Genomic DNA, 21,338 nt, shown 5'->3' on the forward strand with positions numbered 1-21,338 from the left:
AATGCTGAAATCAAGCTCACTTACACCGCTTATGCTGACAACTTGTTCCACATTCTCATGACCCTCTGAGTGAAGAAGTTTCCCTTCATGTTCCCTTAAACTTTTCACCTTTCACCCTTAACCCATGACCTCTGGTTTGGTTGTAGTTCCACCCAACCTCAGTGGAAAAGGCCTGCTTGCAATACCCTATCTATACCCCTTATAATTTTGAATACCGCTATCAAATCTCCTCTCAGTCTTCTACATTCTAAGAAATTAAGTCCTAGCCTATTCAAAGTGTCACATTATTTGTTGAATTAATGCTTAGAGCAATGGGTACTGAAGAGAAAATTCACCTTTGTGAAAGTACACAGATATGAAATACTTGCTTTTGAATTTTCACATCACATGCTGTTAAAAGTAATTGATATTTTATGTTTATGCTGCTCGGATACTCGTATCTGTAGGCCAGCTTCTGGCATTTAAATTATTAAATCTGGCTGTCTTGCCTGGCTATATAGTTGTTGAACTAGCTTATCACAGGTCTGCGAAGCTGCTTCTGAGATAAGAAAGCTAGACTTTGCATTGTAAATCCTGAAAGCTGGGGCACAAAAACTAGTCCCTGAGAATCCGATTAAAGCTACGCCAAAGACAAGCTGTGCAATTGAGTGTAAAGCCACTGGGCTGTGGTGAGATAGGCTTTAGTAATCAGTATAGTGTAGATCTGTAGAACAAAAATCATTTGGAATTAAATTTGTCCCCAAGTATCTAGGTGTAAATCAATGTTGTTGAAAACTTGGACCGCCTTCAATAATAGTTATTCTGAACATTCAAGCAATAACTACAACATTTAAGTTTGAAGATGGTTGTATATACTTTGTTAATTTAGACTTCTGTTTCAAAACAAAATGGGCAGGCAAATTGAGTGATAATCTTTGTGATTTAAAATAAATATTATAAATGAATATGAATATTTAAACTTAATATGAATATTTTCACTGGTGAATATGCTGATAAAATTCAAGTCTTGCGTCATAGATTTAAGTGCATTGTCCTGGCTATAATTATATTACTGAAAGAATATGGAATTGCCAGAAAGTGCTGGATTTCAGATGATATTTTAGTCTGGAATCTTCTGTGGATATGTGAAACAAAAGTCCAAGGTACAATTGTAAGAAGTGGGGCACTTTTCCAACATTCAACCAGCATTAATAAACAGATTATCTGGTTGTTTACATCATCATCTCTCATTGGAGTTTGATATGTGATTGACCACATTAGAGGCAGTGATTAAATTTCAAAAGTACTTCAGTGGCTGTGAAAGGTGCTGTACAAAATGCAAATACTTTCTCATAGGACATAATATTTCAAAACCTTTTTGTCAGATTGTACTAATGTGCCTTTTAGAATTGAAATTTAAAAAAAAGTTTCAATCTGGAAATTAAAATTAAATTTCAATATAAAAGCACTGTATGCTTTAGGTAACATTTCAACATTGTAGGATAGTATATATGTATATTTGTAAAATAATCTTAACTGATATTTTAAAATCATTCTATTTTTAATAATTTTATGTAAGATCAATGATTCTATTCCCCATTTATGTGAGATAGTAAGAATATGATTTCTGCTGAAGGGTCTCAGCCCGTAAAGTTGACCTGCTGAATCCCTCCAGCACTCTGTGTGTGTATTTTCAGTATCTGCAGAATCTCTTGTGTTTAGAATGTGATTACTGTTTGACGTATATGATTGATAGAAAAAGATTTCTGTGAATTGAAATGTAACTAGAACTTGTCAGGCTTAATTATGCCTTTGTTTTATTACAGGTGATTCATTTGCACAGTTCCGTTTTGCTGAAGAAAAGGAATGGGAATTAGAAGTTTCCACATGTAAACAGGTAAGACTGTGCAAACATTTCAAATCATATCAGAATCAGGTTTATTATATATACACACACCACCTCCCTGATGGTAGCAATGAGAAAAGGGAGTGTCCTGTGAAGGGGCTCTTTAATGATGGAAGTTGCCTTTTTGAGGCATTGCTCCTTGAAGATGTCCTGGATGTTGGGGAGGCTTGTGCCCACGATGGAGCTGACTGAGTTTACTACTTTCTACAGCTTATTTTGCCCACAGTTCATCAATTTTATGGTAGTAAGGCTGGCAATGAAATTGCATTGGCTTTGTAATCCTTTGCTGTATTGTTTGCACTGGGGTCTTGCCTCAGTTCAAGCCCAATCCATTTCAGGGTCCATGTGCAACTTATGACGCTGTTATTTGATTCCCTGACTTCTTTGGTATTTGAGACTGGAGAATAGCCATTTCAGAAGACAGGAAATGCAAGAAACTGCAAATGCTGGAATTTAGAGCAAAAAATGAGTTTGTGGGGGAACTCAACAGGTCAGGCAGCATCTGTGGAAGGAAATAGATATAATCTACTGCCCTTTGTTGCTTTCACTTGTCTTCTTCCAACCTCCATTGCTATATCTACATTTCCCCACACCAACTTGATTCTATCTTATGAAAACAGGTTGAGGGAACTCGGCCTTTTCTCCTTGGAGCGACGGAGAATGAGGGGTGACCTGATAGAGTTGTATAAATCTATGAGAGGCATTGATCGTGTAGATAGAGGCTTTTTCCCCAGGGCTGAAATGGCTACCACAAGAGGACACAGGTTTAAGGTGCTTGGGAGTAGGTACAGAGGAGATATCAGGGGTAAGTTTTTTTATGCAGAGTGGTGAATGCGTGGAATGGTCTGCCAGCAACGGTGGTGGAGGCAGATACAATAGGGTCTTTTAAGAGACTTTTGGATAGGTACATGGAACTTAGAAAAATAGAGGGCTATAGGTAAGCCTAGTAATTTCTAAGGTAGTGACGTGTTCGGTACAACTTCGTGGGCCGAAGGGCCTGTACTGTGCTGTAGGTTTTCTGTTTCTATCTGCCAAACATCCATTCTACCTAGATCCAGCTATCATTTGTCAGTTCTTGCCTTATCTCTCCCTCTTACCTGTTTATACTACCAATCTTCTTTCTACTCTTTCAACACAAATGACGTGTCTTGACCTAAAACATGCATTTCCCTCTCCGTATGCTGCCTGACCTGCTGAGTTCTTTGAGGAACTCACTTTTTGCTCCAAGACAGACAAATAATTTCCTGTCAAACTTTGACATGTAATTGGACATACAGCCTATTCACAATGGTATAGCCCAGGGGAAGCCATCTAGCCTGTTGAGTGAATGTTGGCTTTAACGTTATTAGTACCATTCTCTAGCTCTTTCTATTTGACTCTTAGCTAATTCCTTTCTGAATCTGTTGTTTGAATCTTCTTCTGTCACCCTTATTTGTGTTTAAGCCAATGCATTCCAATGGGCTGTTGTAACCATAAAAGCAAAATTAATTAGAGTAACTGAAATTCAGAAAATGTCATGATTTACTCTTGAACAGATAACAGTTAGGGTACTTGTAGGAAAAGGAAGGTCATTAGAGAAATAAATTCTATAATTGGATGACTCATCTATCATCATTTAATGTCCTGTCCCTCGCCGGTCCAGTTTGTTTCTGCTTTTCACGAAGGATAATGACTCACACTGGGATTTTGTTTTAGTACAATTTTCAGTATGTGGGTGTTGCTGAAAAGCCTTACGTTTATTACCTATCCCTAACTGCCCTTGAGAAGATGATGATGATCCACCATCTTGAACAGCTACAGTCAGGAAATAGTACAGTTTGCTGGTAAACTACACTTGGTACCAATGAAGGGACAACGATGTATTTTCATACATTGGGTAGGTTGAAGGCAAACTGTATTCCCTTCTAAATGGTGGCGGGGTGTGGCTATGTCCAAAGTTAATTTGTAATGACCAGTGTGTGCAAAATCTTGTGCTGTGCAATTTTTTGCCCAGTGGCAACATGTGTGCACTGTATAATTTCTTCAATAAAATCAGTGTGAGTAAGCCAGTTCTAAAATCTGCAGACCAATTATTGCAAACTCCATGTTGTCAACACCATCTGCGTCAGAAACCAGAAAAGGAAATGTGATTGTGTATGATCATGAAATATACTTAACACGCCAACGAGGTAGAGGGTGACAACCTTTTGTGTGCAAGTAGCAAAAGATGTGTGTGCATGCACACATGCACAACTTAGAGGGAACATTGGCTGTGTCTCTGTCAAAGGAGGTGTAATACACTCTTTCACTTTGCTAGCCTACGGGTCACCCTTAGGCAAGATGTAACACCTGCTTAGCCCTCTAATCAAGGTCACATGAAGTCATGGGAGCAAGTGGTGGATATCACAAGTCCTGGTTACACGACCACTGACACCAAGCAGACAATCTCTGAAGAGTATCGATAATACCCGGGGTCACCAGTCTAGTAAAGACACTGCTCAGAAGAAGTAATGGCAGACCACTTCTGTAGAAAAATTTGCCAATAATAATCATGGTCAAAGACCATGATCAGCCACTTCATACAACCTGCCACATGATGATGATGATAATTCCCTTCTATAATGTTCTACCAAACATACTGAGGCAGGTGCAACAAAATTTATACATTGGTTAAAGCTCCCTATATAATCTGGTCTCTAAACCATAATCTTCCTCACTCTCTCAGTGTGTTCTCATTGTCCTCACTGTCACTATATTTTTCCATTTTCGCTCCTTTCTCACTCACTCTTTTTCTTTCTCATTTCCCTTCCTCTGCACTTCACCCTCTGTTGTCCTCACTCACCCTTTTGATTCCCAGAATCCAGAGCACATAGGATAGGACCCAGCTCATTTTGATACAGATTATGGCTCCCTCTGCACAGGAACTTAAAATAGTCCCAAGGCTATAATTGTCCCTTTAAATGAAACTAGGGCAGGAAGAATATGTTTGAATGTGGTGAAAAACTTCTGTGCCATACTGTTGAAAACTTCAGATGAACACATAAGCCATTAGTAACAGATTAAGACTTAAAACTCCCTCTTTCAATCTCTGTGTGCTTATCTAGGTATCCCTTTCTCTCAACAACCTTGCATTCAATGTCAGTAAGACAAAAGAGCTGATCAGGAAGGGTGGAAGGGTAAGACGCGGGAACACAAACCAATTCTCAAAGACGGATCAAAAGTGGAGAGAGTGAACAATTTCAAGTTTCTGGGTGTCAAGATCTCTGAGGATTTAACGATTCTGCAATGAAAGCAAGACAACCGCTATATTTCATTAGGAGTTTTAAGAGATTTGGTTTGTCATCTAAAACACTCAAAAACTTCTATAGATGTACAGTGGAGAGCATTCTGACAGGCTGCGTCACTGACTGGTATCAGAGTGGAGGTGGAGGGCTACTCCACTGGACCAAAAGAAGCTACAGGAAGTTGTAAAATTAGTCAGCTCCATCATGGGTATCAGAGTGGAGGTGGAGGGCTACTCCACTGGACCAAAAGAAGCTACAGGAAGTTGTAAAATTAGTCAGCTCCATCATGGGTACTACCCTCTGAAGAATCCAAGACATCTTCAAAGACCAGTACCTTAGAAAGGTGGTGTCCATTATTAAGGACCCCCATCACCCAGGACATGCCCTCTGCTTATTGTTACCATCAGGAAGGAGGTACAGAAGCCTGAAGGCACACACTCAGTGATTCAGGAATAGCTTCTTCCCTCTGCCATCCGATTCCTAAATGGACATTGAACCCTTGAACACTACCTTACTTTTTTTTTATATATTACTTCTGTTTTGCATTATTTTGAATCTACATATATATACGAACTGTAATTGATTACTTTTTTTTGTATTGTACTGCTGCCGCTAAGTTAACAAATTTCATGACTCATGCTGGTGACAATAAACCTGATTCTGTAATTCTCTCTCTCCCTTTCCCTTCTCCTCCCACTTCCCATTTATGGATAAAAGAGAGGTGTGGGACCAATGGGATTTCTCTCCCAGGAACTCAGTGAGCTGAATGATCCCTTTCTGTGATTCCCTGGTTACTGCTCCTGACCTGAAGCCTATTAAACATACGACTAAACTTTTCCTTTACTGGAAAACTCAATGCTGCAACATATTTTTACCCACACATCTCATTTAAGGGAAGTAATGTTTTCCTTTTTGGCCTGATATTTAAGTCAATTTGTATTTGGTTAGGACACAACTGAAAAAAATTAAAAGTTAATGTTCAGAGTTAAACAACATAGTATTTAATAGTTACAACTGGAAACCAATATTGACCTTTTTCCAGAGAGTTGAATTAGTTCGTATACTGTAATTCATATGTACTTCCTACTTGCTTAATGATGTACTGTCAATTGGTTCGGTATTTCAGGTATCACCCCTGTTTATAGATTGTCACTCTCTGGCTCAGTCTCTTCAAGAACTGCCACTTCACCTTCAACTGAATTTGGAACCTGAATTGGTACAGGTAGGATATCTTTATTAACTGTTCACACAACACGGAAATGTTGATTTACGTTAGCACTTTTCAAGTATTTCTGTGAGTAGTTTATTTTTCATTGATTTGGTAGATGAAAATAAGTACCAGTAGCGGCTCTTCCTTGGGTTTTGATATTAGAGTGTATGTTATGAATATAACTCGTTCCATTGGCTTCCCTTCGAGAGTAATGTCTGCTGAAGCAGAGTAGATCTGTTTGTAGCTCTTTGTTTTCACGCATTTAGATCAGTCGCTAGGAGGTGCAGTAAGGGCAGTGGTATTGTTATAGTCACCCCTTCCACAAAGAAAGAGCAAGCAGGAGCATTCCAGTGGCCATTGGTGCCATGACTTCAGAAGGAGTTAAATTTTGTTTAATTGAACAGTTTAGTTTTATTTCTCCATGGCGCTTTACATGAAATCTAAAATAAAATAATCTGGAAGTACTCGGCAGTATCTGTGGAAATAAGAACAGAATTAATGTTTCAGGTTGAGAAAAGTTAGAAAAGAATATGCGGAGGAAGTGAAGGGCGGAGCAGAAGGGGACACGCTATATAGTGGAGGTCATGAGATACAGTGGTGACTGAAAACGAACAACAAATATGCATTAAAATGAAGCTTAAATGGGGACAACAGATGAAATCTGACAAACAAGAACAGGAGAAATGGGGTAAAAATAACCAAGAGCTGGAAATGAGGTACAATATTTACCTAAAGTTGTTAACTTTGATGTTGAAGACTGATGTGTAGCATTGTTCTCTTGAAGACGAGATACTCTTCCTCAAGATAACATTTAGCTTTGCTGGAACTGGGTGAGGAGCCAATGCCAGATGAAGAGTGAGAGGGGTTAGAGAATTGAAGTGACTGGAAATTGAAAGTACAGGGCCACTTTTGCATATTGTATGGGGGTGATCAGCAAAACACCCATCCATCCAGTCCGTCAACCTTTTCTTGTCACTATCCTTTCACAGACTTTCCCCTTCCTGTTCATTACCCAGTTCTGATCAAGTATGTTCAGTCCAAAATATTACTGCATTTTCTAATGTTGCATTAGGAATTTTCATTGGATCTGGTTGTGTGAAGATGTATGACTGTTGCTTTATTTATTTCTGATATTGTGGCCTGCAATTCAAATGATTGACGGCAAAGCATAAAACATAGAGGAAGTATTAAGTAAAAACACAAAATGCTGGCAGAACTCAGCAGGCCAGACAGCATCTATGGGAGGAGGTAGTGACGACGTTTCGGGCCGAAGCCCTTCATCAGGCTGATCAGGGTTGCGGCCTGAAACGTCGTCACTACCTCCTCCCATAGATGCTGTTTGGCCTGCTGAGTTCGGCCAGCATTTTGTGTTTTTATTTATTTCCATCATCTGGAGATTCAGTCGTGTTGCCGAGGAAGTATTAAGTCTCATTTTCTGCTCGTTAACCATGACCTGTGCTTGTTTCCCTCTTAAAAGTATTTATTCCTTTTGAAAGCTACTCTGAAACATGCGTTCACCAACCTTTCGGACAGTGTAATTTTCCTCCACTGTCAGATAACCTCTGATTCCTACAACATGGAAACAGAATCTTATCTACTGCATCCAAGCCAGCCAGAAACACTCATCTACACTAATCCTATTTATAATGGGCAGTTTACATTAGCCATTTACCCATCTAAACATGATATCTTTGGCATGTGGGAAGAATTTGGTGTTTCGAGAAATACCCATCATGTCACTGTAGGGAACATGCAAGCTCCACACAGTCAATGCCCGAAGTTTAGGACTGAATCCCAGTCTCTTGTTTTGTGAAATAGTAGCACTAAATACTGCACCTTTCTGCTGTCAATTACCAGCATTCACAAGTATCCAATGTTATGCTTTTGACCCAAAGAAAATAACTTCACCTGCTCCATTGTCAAAGCATTCCCACAACCAATGGACTCACTTTATCTCATGTTCTCAATATTTATTGCTTATTTTTTTTCTTTTTGTATTTGCACAGTTTGTTGTCTTTTGTACACTGGAAGTCCAAGCTGGTGCAGGCTTACATTGATTCTATTACAGTTATTATTCTATTATGGATATATTGAATTTGCCTGCAAGAAAATGAATCTCAGACTTGTACATGGTGACATACTGTATATATACCTTGATAATAAATTTACTTTGAACTTGTGTTTTGTAATCCCAGAAACCGATCAAAAGAAAAACACAGGAGCTGGGATGGTATCTACTTAGTTTCTTGCTTAGTGAGGTGCAGATGTGACAAGGTGGTATAATAACATATGCCATTCACGTGTTTATGTATAACTCAAAATGAATTATATAAACAACAAAGGATGCTTATCAAACAATATTATTCAAATATTACTGAAATATTAAATATTATTATGAAGGTAATAAATTCTGGATCTTGAAGCAAAGTAGCATTGAGTCTCCAAGATCTAGTATTAATGGAAGAGTCTGAAATCTTGATAGATAAGTCTTAAATTGTCCCATTCAGTCCTGAAGATTTCATCGCAGTGGAAGATTTTTTACTCTTGTGGGATAACGTCTGTGCTGTCTTTACGACAGTTATTTAGTTTATAATATTTTCGCTTAGTAATTCATTCAATAGTATTTTCTAGTTAGAATTAGAAGTGTTTAAAGTATATTCATTGCATGTAAAATATATCGGCATGCGATGACGTCACATCCGGTTTCGCCGCGTCTTGTGGGAAAACACCGGTTTGAAATTAGCGCGAGGGTGGGGGCTTTCCACGAGGCTCACCTGAGCACAAGCAGTTTTGCAGGCATGAGAAATCACAGTGAGAGCAACGCTGTAAGTTAATAGATAATCGATATATTGAACTAAGATGTTAATAGTGATCCTGTTAGAGGTAACGTCGGTAGATAATGTTTATGCTTTCGTTAGTTAAAGAGTCGCGGATAGTTTGCATGGAAGTGTATTTAAAGTAGTCAATGGAGCAGGTAAACTCTCCCTGTATACTGCACCTTAGTGTAATGTAGTTATAGTCACCTTTGCAAGTATTTACACTTGAAATGTGATATTAAGGAAGGAACAAATACTGTATCAATCTTGTATTGTTTTATCAACAGTTTTCACCATATGTTAATGTGAAGAGTGAACAGTAAATGGTTAATCTTACTGCGATCTGGTTCTTATTAACTGTGGTTTATCCGGACGTTAAATTCGGCGTTTCGTTACACCCGAAGGAGAACGTGACAGTGAAAAAGCGGCATTATCAGGTGTTTCAAGTGCTGCAATGTCAGCTCAATCCAGCATCAAGTCGACGCCGCCCAGCGACAAGGGCAGTAAACCGACATCAAGTAAGCCCACCCAGGCGTTATCAGGTGTTCCAAGTGCTGCAATGTCAGCTCGATCCGGGATCAAGTCGATGGCGCCCAGCGACAAGGGCAGTAGAACGACATCAAGTAAGTCCACACAGGCAAGAGCCAAGGCAGAAGCCGCCAAGGTGCGACTGCATTACGCCAAACAAGAGGCAGTTTTGAAAATGAAACTGGCCACCAAAGAAGCCGAAAGGGCCGCCAGACAAAGAGAAGAGGCTGCCAGAGAAAGAGAAGAGGCTGCCAGACAAAGAGAAGAGGCTGCCAGAGAAGCCGAAATCCAGAGAGAACAGGCCGCCAGAGAAGCCGAAACCCAGTTGGAAATGACAAAAATATCGACAGAGTTGCATGTGCTGCAGCTAGAAGGAGAAGGAGAAGCTGCCAGGGTGGAAGCAGAGTACATAGAAGAAGCTGAAGGGTCGCGTGATCTGACCGAAACAAGCTCTGCTTTGGAAAGGACCAGACTGGAACGCACGAGCGACTATGTACAATATCAAGCAGACAGGCAGGCTCGTCTCCCCTCTCCATACCTATTCGATAACTTCCCCAGCTACGAGGAGGAGAATTTACCCTCGCGGCCCCGCGATGAAGTCAAGAATGAAAGAGCTGACAACCGATATACTTTGACACCAAAGTTACAAAGTTCGATGCGAAGAGACGCGGAGGTTGAATCCAGGATGGCAAATTCCATGAGAAACGTGCGTTCTCAGTCATATGGGCGCCAACGCACTTCTCCAGCCCACATGCCGCTTGCAGCCGATCCCACGCTGCAGTATTTAGCACGACGGGATCTCGTCACTTCGGGACTGTACCAGTTTGACGATAAACCCGAAAATTACCGTGCTTGGCTCTCCACATTCACCAACGTGATTGACGGGGTCCAGCTCAGTGCAACCCAAAGGTTGGACCTTATGGCGAAATGGCTGGGGAAAGAATCACGCGACCAGGTGAGACGCATGCGTTCAGTGTACATCAACAAACCTGAGCTAGCCTTAAGCGAAGCGTGGGAGAGACTTTGGGAGAGATATGGGTCCCCCGACATTATTGAAAGGGCGCTATATCGACGTCTGGAAAACTTTCCTAAGGTGTCAGCCAAAGATCACTTTAAGTTAAGAGAATTCGGAGATTTACTCATGGAGATCCAAGGCGCCAAAGAAGATGGCTATTCAGCTGGTCTAGTATTCCTAGATACTCCATCCGGGATTAGACCAATTGTGGACAAACTTCCATTTGGGCTGCAGGACAAGTGGCTGACTGTTGCCTCAGAGTACAAGGAAGACCACGATGGTCGATTTCCTCCCTTTGAGCTCCTCACTAGGTTTGTGTGCAAGGAGGCGAAGAGGCGAAACGACCCTAGCCTTGTAGGTCCAGGAAGCAGTTCGATTTACACCAAGCCAAGCAGATCCGTTTCGAATGTTTTCAACATTGATAAACCCGTGTCAGTGCTCAAGACCGAAGCCCTTACAACTAACAACGACCCTGGCAAGTATTGTCCATTGCATAACAAACCTCACCCCCTGAAAGCATGCAGAATGTTTAGGGAAAAACCCCTTGAAGAGAGGACGGCTCTTCTCAAGGAGAAAAGAATATGTTTTAGATGCTGTTCCTCAACCTCTCACCTCGCCAGAGAGTGTACGATCGCCGTGAAGTGTCCGGAATGTGGCAGCCCAGATCACGTCGAGGCCATGCATCCCGACCTGTCACCACAAACCGAGAGCGCTCCTTCACCCCCACAACAGGACGGCGGGGAGGGAGAGGCTCACTCTAGGTCAATAGCTGTCAGCACGAACTGTACAGAAGTTTGCGGTCAAGCTCAGTCAAGTCGTTCTTGTTCCAAGATCTGCCTCACTAAGGTGTACCCTAAAGGAGCCAAAGACAAGGCCATCAAAGCCTACGTGATTCTGGACGATCAGAGCAATCGTTCACTAGTCAGTCCAGAGTTCTTTAAATTATTCAACATTGAGAGTGAGCGGTTCCCATACTACCTCAAAACTTGCTCAGGCAACATGAAAACCCAAGGAAGGAAGGCAGAAGGCATCCAGATCGAGTCCCTGGATGGTAAAGTCGTCATCTGTCTCCCTCCGCTCTTAGAGTGCAATGAAATCATGAATAACCGCGCTGGGATCCCGACACCAAGTGCGGTGCTACACCAGCCGCATCTCCACCACATCGCCAAACACATCCCAGAACTGGATCCGAAAGCGGAAATACTCCTGCTATTAGGAAGAGATGTTATCCAGGTACACAAGGTTAGGCAGCAGATCAATGGACCACTCAACGCCCCCTTCGCGCAACGTCTGGATCTGGGCTGGGTGGTGATAGGAGAGGTGTGTCTCGGTGACGTACACAAACCGATGGTTAACACACTCAAGACCAATGTGCTAGAGAGTGGCCGCCATTCAATCTTTCGACCCTGCCCGAGTGTCCCGTGCATCAAGGAAGCACAACAAGGCGTTAACAAGCGCGAGGCAAGCGACGAGTCGCTGGGCCAGTCAGTCTTCGCTCTAACGAAGTATGACAACAAACTTGCACAATCAGCTCAAGATACCATTTCTTTAAAAACCAAAGACACCAAGGTCTTCAGAGATGAAGCAAATAATGGGGTTGCCCCATTGCCAATCAGAGAACCACGCCAGCGCTCACCAGATAACAAAGAGCAGGCAGTCAAACGGTTCACGTCCTTACGGAAAACCTGGAAAAGGAAACCTGAGATACAGCAACGCACCCGATTGGCCCACGAGGTACTGTGCACCCTAATGACAGAGGTCACAGCCATTATAAACGCACAATCATTCCTACCTGTGTCTTCTGACCCAGAAAACCCCTTTATACTTTCGCCATCAACGCTCCTTACGCAGAAGGCAGGAGCACCTCCTCCACCAGGAGACTTCTCAGACAAGGATTTGTACACAAAGCAATGGAGACAAGTCCAGGCTCTGGCAAATCCGTTCTGGTCCCGCTGGAGACAAAAATATCTACCTTTGTTGCAACAGAGACAAAAGTGGACAGAACCCCGAAGGAATCTTCAAGTTGAAGACTTAGTCCTGCTCAGGGACAAGCAAGCCACCCGCAACAGCTGGCCAATGGCCAGAATCACTGCTACATTCCCTAGCGAGGATGGACATGTCAGGAAGATCGAATTGAAGACTACCGACCAAGGCGATGTGAAAATTTACCAAGGGCCAGTTACAGAAGTTATTCTACTTCTACCCAATGACTGATTAAGAGACTAAGTTTGTACTCTGCTCATTGTGACCTTACGAAGGTCAAGCGGGGAGTGTGCTGTCTTTACGACAGTTATTTAGTTTATAATATTTTCGCTTAGTAATTCATTCAATAGTATTTTCTAGTTAGAATTAGAAGTGTTTAAAGTATATTCATTGCATGTAAAATATATCGGCATGCGATGACGTCACATCCGGTTTCGCCGCGTCTTGTGGGAAAACACCGGTTTGAAATTAGCGCGAGGGTGGGGGCTTTCCACGAGGCTCACCTGAGCACAAGCAGTTTTGCAGGCATGAGAAATCACAGTGAGAGCAACGCTGTAAGTTAATAGATAATCGATATATTGAACTAAGATGTTAATAGTGATCCTGTTAGAGGTAACGTCGGTAGATAATGTTTATGCTTTCGTTAGTTAAAGAGTCGCGGATAGTTTGCATGGAAGTGTATTTAAAGTAGTCAATGGAGCAGGTAAACTCTCCCTGTATACTGCACCTTAGTGTAATGTAGTTATAGTCACCTTTGCAAGTATTTACACTTGAAATGTGATATTAAGGAAGGAACAAATACTGTATCAATCTTGTATTGTTTTATCAACAGTTTTCACCATATGTTAATGTGAAGAGTGAACAGTAAATGGTTAATCTTACTGCGATCTGGTTCTTATTAACTGTGGTTTATCCGGACGTTAAATTCGGCGTTTCGTTACACCCGAAGGAGAACGTGACAACGTCCTTACTGACAAGGGGGTGTAGGGTCACTCTGCTTGGCAGGTGAGATTTGTGGCTGTGAAACAATCTCAGGTTCTGGGGCCCTGGGGCCTCCTCCATGGTGATAGTAGGAGTAAACTGGGACTGCAGGTAGTGGTTCTGACAGCTCTGGACCCCTTTCTTCTCTAACAATTGACTCTGCACTCCTCAACTGATCGATGTGTTGTCTCCAGATGACATCAGACACAATCTCCACTGTGCAGGAGAGTGGTGAGAGTGGTCCAGTTCTGAACTTGGATCTTGCCAGGTACCTACTTTTGATCACCTTGCCAGGAGTGTTTGCCCAGTAGTGAAACATCAAGCCATTGTTTGAGGAACCCTCAATTTGTCCCAGCTGTTGGTCCTGCATACTCCTTCTGAGATTAGGTTTGAGGAGATCCAAGTGTGAGCACAAGTGACAACCCAGGAGCAGCACAGCTGGTGAGTTGTTTGTTGTGGAGTATACTTCATTGAGACAAGCAAATAAGAAATTGACGAGCTTCAGGTTCAATATCAGTGTAGGATGTCCTGCTGACATTGTTTGCAGAGCATTCTTTGGACTCTAAACAGAATTTTCTGCCAAGCCATTTGTTGCTGGGTGGTATGGTGCAGATGTAATAATATGCCTTATTCCATTCATTTTCAGGAATGACTGAAAGTGTTTTGCAACAAACTGGTCCATTGTTACTGACAACCAGTCCTTGGAGGAGGCTTCTAACGTATCAGCAATGTGAGGATGTAGTGGAAACTGTTGGGAACACTTCTGGCCTCGCTCTAACTAGGGCCACACAGCTCCCCTGCCATCTGCCACTGATAAATCAGTAAATCAAGTTTGCAGCATACCACATTAACAATGTTCAAAAGGATCTTGCAGTCAGAAGAAAAGCGACCGTGGCGGCCATTTGCTATTAGACTGCAAATCTCCATCGACTCAGGCAGCAGCACATCGTGCAGCTCCTTCATTTTCTCTGCTAGCTAGCTGATGTGGTAGACCTGCAGTCCTTTAAGTTCTTAATGTGTAGCAGGATCTTGCGATCATTAAAAATATATTAAATATGACAGTGGCACCTTTTGTTGACCCCCTAGAAGCCGCTGCAACAGGACCCAAACACGCCGTCTTCTTACGGGAAGATGCAGTAAACCCACATGAATTCTCTGCCAGGGCAATGCAGGCCATTCCCAGGGATGGAGAGGCAGTGCTCTTGGCATCTCAGACAATGCATGGCAAGCTGCTAGATCTGCTGATCCATACCAGGCCACCAGACAAAGGGTCAAGCCAACACTTTTATTTTGACCACGACTATATGACTGGCGTATAGTCGCTCCAGCACTTTAGCTGTCAGCTTGGATGGTAGAACAGCTCTCAATCCCCACATAAGGCAACACCTGTCAAGAGCAGATTCCTCCCAGTGCTGGTAAAACTGGGTGTCCTGGAATTTCTGCAGCACATTCCAGCCATTTTGGGTTGCCATGTAGACCTGAGACAAGGTGGGGCCTTTTCTGGTTTCCTTTGGATCATCTCTGCTGTAATAGGAAGACTTTAAAGGCTGCAGAAGGATTTAGACAGATTAGGAGAATGGGCAAGAAAATGGCAAATGAAATACAATGTTGGAAAATGCATAATCATGCTCTTTGGTAGAATAAATGTGCAGACAATTTTCTAAATAGGGAGAAAATCCAAAAATCTGAGATGCAAAGGGACTTGGTAGCCCTTGTGCAGAACACCCTAAAGGTTAACTTGCAGATTGAGTCGATGGTAAGGAAGGCAAATGCAATGTTAGCATTCATTTCTAAAGGTCTAGAATATAAGTGCAGGGATGTGATACTGTGGCTTTATAAGGCACTGGTGAGGCCTCATCTTGAATATTGTGAACAGTTTTGAGCCCTTACCTATGAAAAACTGCTGGCATTGGAGAGGGTCCAGAGGAAGTTCACAAGAATGATTCATTCCAGGAATGAAAGGGTTATCATCTGAGGAACATTTGATGGCTCTGGGCCTGTATTCGCTGGAATTTAGAAGGATGAGGGGGAATCTCATTGAAACCTTTTGACTGTTGAAAGGCCTAGACGGAGTAGATGTAGAAAGGATGTTTCCCACAGTGGGGAAGTCTAGGACAAGAGGGCACAGCCTCAGGATAGAGGGGCGTGCATTTGAAACAGAGATGAGGAGAAATTTCTTTAGCCAGAGGGTGGTGAATTTGTGGAATTTGTTACCACAGGCAGTTGTGGAGGCCAGGTCGATGGGTATATTGAAGGTGGAGATTGATTGATTTCTGACTGGCCACGATATCAAAGGTTTTGGGGAGAATGGGGCCGAAGAGGAGAGTAGAAAGGATCAGTCATGTTTGAATTGCAGAGCAAACTCGATGGGCCAAGTGGCCTAATCCTGCTCCTAGTCTTATGGTCTTATGGACTTTCAATTTGCATTAGGGAAAATACATCAAGAGGAGAGTCTTCTTTTGTAAATTTTTCAGGTATTTCCTTTTCCAAGGGTAAACAGGACAATGCATTAGCATTTCTATGAATAGTTGTCCTCTTGAATTTGATTTTGTAATGGTGTCCTCCAAGAAACAGAGCCCATCTCTGCATTTATGCTGCTGCCTTTAGTGGAACACTCTTCTGTGGACTGAAAATGGATTTAAAGTGGTTGACGATTAGTAATGAGGGTAAACTCTCTACCATACAAGTACTAGTTGAAACATTTTATAGTCCAAACCAGACTCCAGGCCTCTCTGTCTATCTTTGCATATTTTTTCTTTGTAGTGGTAAGGGAACATGATGCAAAACTATGGGGCATTCACTTCCATCACTCAGAATATGTGACATGACTGCACCTCAACATAAGGTGAGGTTTTACAGGCAATCTTCACTGGATGATGTAGATCATAATGTGTGAATACAGTGTCTTATATCACCACTTCCTTTGTCTTTGGGGAAAGTTACCTCACACTGCTTTCTCCATGGCCATTTCTTCCTGATCTGTAATAATGAGTTCAAGGGGTGAAGCACAGTAGCCAAGTTTACCAGGAACCTGTTTTAGTAGTTGACAAATCTTAAAAAGGACAGCAACTGTGACACATCCTTTGGCTTTGGGGCAGCCACCACTACTTGGATTTTCTTAGTACACTTGTGTTTCAATGGTGTGACCACAGTAAGTGATGCTTGGTTTAAAGAATTCACACTTATTGTGTCATGCTTTGAGCCCATAATCTTTCTAAATCTTTTTATTAGTATTAATAATATGGACAGAATACAAATGATATATTGATAAAGAAATTAACAACATACACATTCCATTACATATGAAAAAAGAAACATACATAATAGTTACAATATATATGAGTTTACCAAGACCTAAGCCATAAGATATATGTATGGACATAGTAAATCTAAATATTTCATAATGTATAATATAAAGAAAACCGAAAAGAAAAAAAACAAAAAAAAAATTTATAATGCAAAACTAGCTAATCTAATAACTATAAAAAAAGAAACAAAAAAAAGAGAAGGAAAACAAAAAGGGGGGCTGTTTATAATATCTCACAAAAATAAGTATTCATCAATGCCGTCACTTCCGGTCCTATCAAAATACATAAGCTAAAAGCTGGGAAATCAAATGAACTTGGCACAGGGTCATATTACATCATATGAAAATGTTGAATAAATGGTCTCCATAACTCTTCAAATTTAATAGGTCTCAAAAGTACCACTTCTAATTTTTTCTAAATTTAAACATAACATAGTTTGAGAGAACCAATTAAATACAGTGGGAGGATCAATTTCTTTCCAATTCAACAATATAGATCTTCTAGCCATCAGAGTTAGAAATGCAATCATTCGACGAGCTGAAGAAGATAAATGCAGTGAGTCTAACATTGGTAAACCAAAAATTGCGGTAATAGGATGAGGTTGTAAATCGATATTCAAAACCGCAGAAATAATATCAAAAATATCTTTCCAATATTTCTCCAAAAATGAACACGACCAAAACATATGAGTTAAAGATGCAATTTCAGAATGACATCTATCACAAATAGGACTTACATGAGAGTAAAAACGAGCTAATTTATCCTTGGACATATGGGCCCTATGTACGACCTTAAATTGTATTAGTGAATGTTTGGCACATAACGATGATGTATTAACTAATTGAAGAATTCTATCCCAATTCTCACTAGAAATACTAAAACTAAGCTCTCTTTCCCAATCCTTTTTAGTCTTATAAAGAGGCTCTGAACGTATGAGCCCATAATCTATTTATCTTTTTAACACTGTCTTGAGGTTTTGGAGGTGTTCCTTGTCTTCCTTACTGGTAACAATGATGTCATCCTGGGCAGCCTTGTAGCACCTGGTTCATAGCTTTCTGCCAGAGTGCAGGTACAGATACTGCTTGTAAAATAAAGCCTATTATAAAGTTAAAGCCCTTTGTGGGTACTTATGGTGAGAAATGCTTTGGACTATACTTCCTTCTGCATCTGGAGTTAGGCTTCTGCTAAGTCCACTTTGCTGAATTGTTTCCCTCCAGAAAGGTTTGCAAAAATATCCTGTATCCTGGGTAGTGGGTTTTGATCTACTTTCAGTAGTGTGTTGATGGTGGCATTAAAATCACCACAGATCCTGACAAACCCACACTTCTTGGCTATTGGGATCACTGGCATTGCCCATGGGCTCCACTCAATATTGGATAGAATTCCTTCAGCGTTTTTGTGATCGAGCTCACTGGCTACTTTATCACAAATGATACAAGGAACTGGACAGGCTTTGCAAAAACTGGTGTTGCATTTTCACATTATTTTAACCTTGATATGTTTGAGTTTTCCAGTGCTATCCTTGGACACTGCTGTGGCATCATCCAGTACCTTTCTTAATTCAGTTTCAGTTGACTCTATTGCAGGGAATGTGATATGCAAATACAAGGATGGATCACCAATCAAGTTGCAGTTGTCTCAGGCAACCATGGCCTCACAATGCTGGTCCTCCTGTTTTTACTACATAAAATGTGGCTTGTCGGTTGTTGTATTTCAGTGCTACAGCTGTCATTCCCACTGTGTAAGTTCTTATTCGGATATCTGCAGGCTTCAGTGCAATATCTTTGATCTGTTTTTCAAACTCATTTTGTGGAATGACTGAAATAGCCGAACCAGTGTCCAATTCCGATTTAAGTAATGTGTTGTTCACTTCTAGTGTAAGCCATATAGCTTGTTTCTTGCTAGTTTTCACATTGTAAATCTTAAGACTATCCAATCCTGTGTCACTCTCATCATTAACAGATTTTTCATCAACAGAATGCACATTAGTGCTCTAATTTGTTGCATTTTAAACCCGCAGTGGTGTGATGTATGAGACCCTGCCACAACAAAATCCAATTTGTTCGGCCTAACATGTTTCTGTTCAGATGTTGCAATTTTGTTCACGTACAGTTTCACTCCTGATTGCAGTTCAAATGCATTTCTGGATGCTTTTTCATTGATACAGCAACTTCAACTGCTCTCTTAAATGTGAGTTGGGCTTCAGTTAGGAGGCATTTTAGAATGCTTTCTTGTGAGGTTTCACAAACTAAACGATTTCTCATTGCATCATTAAGCCCATTACTGAACTGACTATACTCAATTTCTTCAATTCAGCCACATAAGCTAAAATGGATTCCACTTCCTTTTGATTCCGCTTATGAAATGTAAAGCGTTCTGCGATCAACAATGTTTTCAATTCTAAATGTTCCTGCATTATGTTCATGATACCAGCAAAGCTCACTTTGGCTGGTTTGGTTGGGGTAGTTAAACTTCTGAACAAGCTGTATGTTTTTCCACCTATTGCACTCAGTAACGCTGGAACTTGCTTTTCATTTGCTTCAAAATACTGCTCAATTCATTCAGTATACATCATCCGGTTATCCACTGCGCAGTCGAACGTGTCATCTTTCCATTGTAGCCAGCCATTTCTGCTTTTTTTTATACTTATTACTATTATTATCATCTCCCAGTACTTACTGTTTATGAACCCGTGAATTTCATCCATTTTCTGCCTTTTTTAAACTCAACCATCTTTCTCCCTTTCCGAAGAAACAACGTTATGCACTTTTTTTAAAAACTCTGACATCTGTCTCCCCTTTGTGAAGAAATAATGTGCTGCACTTTTTTATGTTGAACGTCTTGCTGCATCTCAATAGGCAGGTAGTCATCTCAGTTTAATTTTAAAACTTCCTCGTCACCACAGTTATGTTGTGTAACTCCAGAAACTAATTAGAAGGAAAATACAGGAGCAAGGGCGGTGTCTACTTACTTTCTTCTTTAGTGTGGCACACACATATGATGTGGTGGCATACTAACGTATGCCATTCATGTACTTCTGACATATAACCCATAATGAGTAAGGCAAAAACAAGAATGCGTAATCAAATAATATATTTACAATATTAATCAAATATTTTTGAAATATTAAATACACTACATCCAGTTCTCCATAATTTTTAAACAGTTGTGTTCTCTTAACCTTTTAATATTCTGTGAAGAATATGACTGAAATAGTACTAAGGAAGTAAATCTCCACAGCAGCTTTCCGTTACTTTAGCTTACGGTATTCATTTCTTTGATTATCTATATTTACCTTTAACTTGTCCATCCTGCTTTTTTTTATTAATCAAATTTTGTTAGTTTTATTTTACATAAATGTCAGTCAGCCCTGTATGACAACGAACTGATTAGGTAGATGTTAGGTTTACTTTATTGTTAAACATCTACAGTTTTCCAGTCCTTTTTCACAATTTGTAAGCATTAGAAGACTGCGGCCAGAGGCTCTGCAACATCCACCCTCACTCCTCCTAGTAACCTAATTTACCTCTGTTGCAGGCTGTCTCATTCTTCAACTTTAAAAACCATAAGATCATAAATACATGCCAATATTTTAATTATCTCATTTTACTATTTTATCCTGTTTCTCAGTGAACTTTCTCAGTAGCTGAAAAGGCAGGAATGAAAGCAATGTGGAACAATAACATTTTAATCTTCAGTAGTTAACATTTTTAATGAAAAGGCCAAAGTGAATGTCGGTGTTACGTTTTAAGTTTCTTTCATATTTAGGTAAATCCTCCTGCAGAGCTACCACAGATCAGACTGAAGAGTGTGGATGAAGAGCACAGTAAATTTGGTCAATTTAGAGTACCTACTCCGGCTTCCTCAACGAATGTGGACACCATTCCGGTCAACTGCATGCCCGACCCTCTAACACAAGTAGCTGATAGTATTAACCCTGCGCCTGCATTGCAGGAGCCAGCAGACCATCTGGATGAGGAGCTAGAATTTTTACTTCAATTGGAAACGCCTGTCAACAAGAATGATATTTCCTTAAAAGGAGCTAAGAATGTAGAAGTTCTCCATGATCCTGAAATGGTTAATAATTTAACTGGTGAGACATTTAGACACTAAAAGCATATTTTATTTTTAAATGGTACAAATGACCTTATTTTGAAGATTTAGTAAAATAGCATTAATTTCCTCTGCTTGAATGTAGATGAATAATGTATTTGATCTAATGCAGCGTACTTTCCAAAGTGCATGTGAAAACAGTAAGTTACAATGTAATACATGATAAATCCAAGTTGTAGTTTATGAACTTGCTATTTTATTTCAATTTATTGAAATACAGTGCGGAATAGGCCCTT

General features: G+C 40.7%; 1 protein-coding gene across 1 annotated transcript in view; it reads left to right on the forward strand.

The window, feature by feature from the left end:
* aven (apoptosis, caspase activation inhibitor) overlaps positions 1 to 21,338 on the forward strand; it is a 94,744-nt gene that overhangs the window by 72,237 nt on the left and 1,169 nt on the right. The window contains exons 3-5 of the mRNA XM_059955627.1: positions 1,806 to 1,876; positions 6,275 to 6,370; positions 20,758 to 21,082. Coding sequence (XP_059811610.1) covers positions 1,806 to 1,876; positions 6,275 to 6,370; positions 20,758 to 21,082 — 492 coding nt within the window. The remainder of the gene's footprint in view (positions 1 to 1,805; positions 1,877 to 6,274; positions 6,371 to 20,757; positions 21,083 to 21,338) is intronic.

The sequence above is a fragment of the Hypanus sabinus genome, chromosome 2, assembly GCF_030144855.1.
Source record: "Hypanus sabinus isolate sHypSab1 chromosome 2, sHypSab1.hap1, whole genome shotgun sequence".
Taxonomy (NCBI): Eukaryota; Metazoa; Chordata; class Chondrichthyes; order Myliobatiformes; family Dasyatidae; genus Hypanus; species Hypanus sabinus.